The 6000-nt window shown below is 44.2% G+C and overlaps 1 protein-coding gene across 1 annotated transcript in view; it reads left to right on the forward strand.

Annotated features, from left to right (window-relative positions):
• Positions 1-5734, forward strand: part of LOC118770405 (glutamate receptor-interacting protein 1-like) — a 200235-nt gene extending 194501 nt beyond the window's left edge. The window contains exons 21-24 of the mRNA XM_036518051.1: positions 997-1108; positions 1351-1584; positions 2742-2888; positions 3988-5734. Coding sequence (XP_036373944.1) covers positions 997-1108; positions 1351-1584; positions 2742-2888; positions 3988-4224 — 730 coding nt within the window. The 3' untranslated portion in view covers positions 4225-5734. The remainder of the gene's footprint in view (positions 1-996; positions 1109-1350; positions 1585-2741; positions 2889-3987) is intronic.
• Positions 5735-6000: the final 266 nt, after the last annotated feature.

Raw genomic sequence — 6000 nt, forward strand, 5'->3', positions numbered from 1 at the left:
TTGGTCCTTCAAAACTTGGAAATGTAGGTCCAAAACAATGTTGCAGTATTGCTCCTTTTTGGCATTAAATGGAATACTATCATTTTCCTTAAAAAAAGCAGAAAGTTAAAAAAGGCCCAGGTTTGTTGCAAAATAAGAGTGGAGAAAAACAAAATAACACAGACATTAGCTTGACCTGAGGAAGATCCATCTGGTCAAAATACGTATCAAATGCAAAATTTTTGAGAGGCTTGATTATTCGACATTTGTGTGGTTGTTTTTTCCTCTTTCTGAGTGAGCTCTAAAAGTGTAACACTAATGGAACAGAGACATATAAAAGCCAGATGATGTGCACATAAGATGTGTGCTTTATTCATTATGCTCCGATCGAACATAGATACCAAAAACCTCAAGAACCTCCACAATGGACTGGTACTGTAAAAAACAAAACAAAACAAAAAAAACAACGAGGTCAAATATAAAAAAAAAATGTTTTCCCACACACAGAATTGAAAAATTTCCTCTGTTGGAATATTTTTAAAAAGCCGGAGTGCCAGTTATTCCTAAACTGTTTGGTCACTCCATCAGGGTCATAACTGGTGTTTGTATCTCTGAGGTTCTCCCGGTTTGAATTCTCTGATGTTGTTGATTGAAGTCTCTCTCCTTGGCGTCTGCAGAGCCGCACCGCTGCCCACTGGCTTTATCACAGATAGCAGGTGAGGTTCAGAGGCACGCTGGCCCTGCACTGCTAACACGCTAATGGCAAAGCCGTCAGTGTTACAGAGCCGACCCACCACCCGCCCGCCCCACCTGGATGCCCATCGCCCAAGCATGGCGTAACCATCTCAGTGTGTCCAAACCTCAGGGTGTCTCTCGTGTTCGTTTCTGAGCCCCCCCTCCGCCCTCTGCCAATGCCTGCGCTGACCATTCGACCCCGTTGCCCTTATCGGTGTGGTGTTTGCAATTTGCCATCTGTGAGTTTTAAACCCTATCGTCTTCGGCACCTCCCCCCCCCAGGTTTGCCGTGGGGCATGATGGGACGGAACCCGACCAGGAGGAGAACTTCTGGTCCCAGGCGCTGGAGGACCTGGAGACGTGCGGCCAGTCCGGGATCTTGCGGGAGTTAGAGGTAGCGGTTCAGAATCTGGCTCAGAACCAGAAACTTTTTCCTTACACTCCCTGTCAAAGAGCACAGATTTGATATGTTTTCACTTCTTCATGTGCATCACCGCCTCTTTTTCCAGATATCATTCAACAGACCTTAAAAGGAGAGGTCCCTCACACAGTAACGCTCACATGCCTTCCCAAAAACACACAGAGCAAAAAAAAAAAATGTCATGGAAAATGTTTCTCCCCACTCCCACTGTTCAGGCCACCATCATGTCGGGTAGTTCCCTGAGTCTGAACCATGAGCCAGTGCCCCAACGGAGCCACCTGGGGAGGCAGGCCAGCTTCCAGGAGCGCAGCACCAGCAGGCCCCAGTACACCCAGGCCAGCCGCAGCAACACCCTGCCCACCGACGCCGGCCGCAAGGCCTTCGCCATGAGGAAGATGAAGCAGGAGATGAAGGACATCCTGTCGCCCATGCCGGTGGAGCTGCACAAGGTGGGTCAGAGAAATTCACAGTAAGATGGGTCAGTAACCTCACCATTAATGTAACGTTCCTACTGCCTTCATGACCACGACCATGATCATGAGTAATTTATGAGTTGTCGTGACATGCGTCAAAAATAGTTAAAAACAGGCATAAACAAACAGACATGTTGACAGTTGTCACATTAATGGCACTTGACATAAAAATCACATTTTTATTATCTAATCCTGCTGTTAAAATTGTGTTGAACTATTTGTGCATGCAAATATGTGCAGCCAAAATGATCACCAGATTACACACTGTAGTTGGAATGACAGACTATTAGCCAATAAGATACTCTTCTGGTCATTTTATATTTGACACAGATAAAACAGTTGCCACATTTCAGAGACAAGCTCCTTCATCAGAACATATATCCAGAGTGACCACAAGAGTGTCATTGATCATCAATTGACACAGGCACCCAGGTCTGTGGGTGCACCTGTGATGATTGCAGGCAACCCATCAATAATGTGCACAAGCATTTCAACATAGTTTTACACAGCCAACATACAATAATTCTAAAGGGCGTGTCATTCATACACAGGAGACACACTTTCAAACATAAAACTGGAGTATGACATTCAGGCTAATAGGCCATCATTCTGATTTGAGTGTGTAATCTTGTGATAACACAGGGTGCTCCTGTACTGTGCTAGATGTGTTAGAATGATGCCACAGTGTATTACATAACTCAGATAAATGTATGTGCCATTATAGAGTAATGGCAACTGTCCTTACAACTGTTTATGAATGCTTGTGACACATATCATGACAAATTGTGAAATGACAAGATCATGAAGGAATTATTATTCTTCCACTTGACCATTAAGGGGAAACTACCAAAATCACAAGTTGTGCAATTATTGCACAAAATTCTTCATGCTCAGTTCATGAGCGGTGTGCATTACTTTATGACGAAAGCTATATATGAGTGCAGAACTGTTTCTGTCCCGTTACAATGGCTAGCATTCTAAGCCTTGTTTTCATTTCCAGTATGGCCTACAGTACACCAAAAAGGCTGACCTTTGATCTTGAGGTCTTCCAAAGCTGTTGGCTTTGCATGTTGTGAGGTCAGTGGGTAGGAGGAACTAGCCATGAAATCCGTCCCCTCTCCTACTCTCCTCAGGTGACACTGTTCAAGGAGTCGGACATGGAGGACTTTGGGTTCAGCGTGTCAGACGGGCTCCTGGAGAAGGGTGTCTACGTTAACAACATCCGCCCCAGCGGACCAGCCGATATGGGCGGGCTCAAGCCCTACGACAGGCTGCTGCAGGTACTGCCCAAGCAGAGCCCTCACCACCAGTCAGAAACAGGATGTTGTGCATCAGATCACTGCAGACAATTCAGTCAGAATCATGGTGCTGGCTATGTAGGGGTGCGCTGCTCGCTAAACTCCAAAGCTACAAGAGCTCCCTCTGTTGTCTGATAAGCATATTGCATTGGCTCAATGACAAAACTGTAGGCTCTTACCAAGCAGTTATCATTGCTTGCAGGACCTACCATACCACATGTTCTAAAGCCATAAGCCAAGGTACTATTTCAGAATGCATGCACCACATTTCACTCATCACAAATTTGTAAGGGCAGTTTGACAGGAGATAAAATAATAATGTGTGTATGAGGCGTTAATTACACCCTAAATAACGCAAAGCAACAAACTGCCCTGACTTGATGTTCCAGATGTTCCATTATGTTTTGTGTTGAGCATTATCTTTTTGATAAATTCAGTAATAATGCATGCATCTTGCTTGTTCTCTTCTATTTTTAGATGGAGCTCCACCACCATCTTTTGCCTGTTCAGTAATAAAAAATGTACTTGTCTTTGCATAGTTTCTTTAGCTGCTCTCTTAGCTACAAATTGTACAGATCTGTGTATGATTGCATTTCAGATTCTGCTCTCATATTTCTTCACTGTGATATATGTTGCTATTTACCCATGAAAACTTTTAGCACCTTGAGCATTAGGAAAGGATGTTCTATTATTGTTACTATTGTTATTATTATTAGGGCCAGATAACATTCAATCCACTGTGTTTTGCAGTGCACAGGCAAGTAATTTAAAATATATGTAGTTTTCAGCTTACTGCAACAAGAGGGGGTTTCTTCTGATTGCTTGCAGGGCTACCTGTTTCACTTAATTTTTCTTGGTAAATTTTTAACTTTATGCTGATGAAAACCACAACAAATCATCACTTGCACCGTTTCTCTTTGTAACCATGACCCTTAGCTTCAGTGCTAGAAAAGGTGGGAAACTGATTAGGGTATGATTTGTGCACTAATGGAAATGACCAGAAAAAAACAGAGAAAGGAACTGGCATGAGGAAAACACCCCAGTACTGCCAGCAATCTCTGTCCTTTTGTTTTCACCTCAGATCAACCATGTCCGGACCAGAGACTTTGACTGCTGTCTGGTGGTCCCGCTGATCGCTGAGTCGGGGAACAAGCTGGACCTGGTCGTCAGCAGGGACCTGCTGGCCTCCCAGCCCATGGCAGAACTGAACCAGTTCCCGGTGGAGGCGCTGGTGGACTGGACCGAGGCCAGCGATCCTAGGCAGCACAACTCCAGGCTAGCAGAGGTGGAGGCCAGAGACCCCACCAAAACATTATAGCAGTGAAGACTGGAGCTGGCAAGCCCCCCCCAGGCCTGTTCCCCATGGTGCTAAAAATCCCTCAAGCAGTATTCCTCTGTGGATACGCAGGGCCAACGTTTTTGAAAGCACACCGAATTCCCACCCCCACCCCACCCCCCCGGCGGATACCAGAGCATGAGCCACAGTGACAAACCTGCTGAAGAGACCATCTCTCCTCTGCTTGCCTGTATTGGGTGTGCGCCCCCCTCCCAACCCTCAGAGCGATCTTGAGGACGTCCCGGTGAATGGGAAAGCAGGAAAAAAACAAAAGAGTGCCATCATTACCTGTTTAATACAGCAGAACAGTAACACAAATGGAAGAGTTAATTCATTTGCATATGAATAAGGACTAGGTATGCGTTGTGCTTTGTGTGTATGTGTATGTGTGTGTGTATGTGTGTCTTATTTTCACAATTAAGGTATGGATGTGACAAGACGAGGAAAATCTTAGCTGGGAGGAGTCTGTCCTTAACCACATATTGAAAGAGTTATGTAGCTACTGCTGTATATGATTATTGCTATTATATTATAGCTAGTATAATAGTAATAATAGGACTGCTGCCTGCCAGCCTACACAGAGACTGCCAGAGTACCACATAGAAAGTGATCACTCTGTCCAAGAAAATTCAAGAAAAACTGAAGCAAACAGGATTTTAAACACCCAAGTATTTTCCCAGAGATGAGTTAGGTGTCTTGTATCTTTCCCTCAAACGATGTGTAGGAAGATGTAGGACCACTGCAGTTTGTGGAAAGGGTTTGGAACAAAGCTTCCAGAAAAGAGAGGGGCCTGGTTTTTTCCTGTCTGTATGCCACAAAGGGGTAGATTTTTCAGAGTGACAGAAGATTGTGGCACAAGTGACACAACTAAAATCATCATGACGGCAGCTTATTCATCAGTAATTACAAAATAGTTACGGAATGATGCCAGCTGTAGGCAACCAACTGATATTCCTCTGTCCAATTCAAGTAGTCACTTCCAAATGCACTTGTTGAGGCCAGGTGAATGAAAACGGCCAATTGCTCATAGTTAACCACAAGTAAGGAGCAAGCACATTATAGAAAAGATAAATTCCATCTGGAACATGTGGTCTTAATTGCAGAGACAACAATCTGTTAACTTCACAATGGCACAAGGCCCTGAAATTAGCTATGGAGAAAGAAATCAAAGAAAGGTGATTTTGTTACAAGTACATGAAGGAAAGTAGATGAAGAAAAGCTTTGAAGCCGTAAGAAGGCATACTAAAGAGGAAGTTGCTTTACCTGGGGGTATTATAATGAGGACCAGCTGGGCAGAGCCAGTCATACCTGAGTTAAGGGTAGCTGCACACCAACCAAAAGATGGCAGGACCTCCGTTCACCTGTTCTGAGATCCCACTGCAGAGTAACAGAATATCCCTTGTGATGAGTAAATCTGTGATGTCCCCAAGTAGGTGATCCTAAGACAGCCTGTGGATGGATATACCAATGTTGACACCTGTAAAGCTGTACAAAACCTGTTTTGGACATTCAGATCTGAAGCATGTAGTGGGTTTCCTCTTAAACCCACGAAGGGACACAACTGAAGGATCAGTTGTACGTAAAATCATAGCAGAAAGGGCACAGAATAAGGTTTGGATCTGTCATTTACAGCAATAACAGCAGCCATTTGACAGTGATGATTCCTGCTCTACACCACACAAGTTAACACGTTTTTCGAACCTTTTAACGTATTCCTACAGTGACACTCCATACATTAATATCCTGGTTTGATAAATA

This window comes from Megalops cyprinoides, chromosome 23 (assembly GCF_013368585.1).
Source record: "Megalops cyprinoides isolate fMegCyp1 chromosome 23, fMegCyp1.pri, whole genome shotgun sequence".
In the NCBI taxonomy this organism is placed as follows: domain Eukaryota; kingdom Metazoa; phylum Chordata; class Actinopteri; order Elopiformes; family Megalopidae; genus Megalops; species Megalops cyprinoides.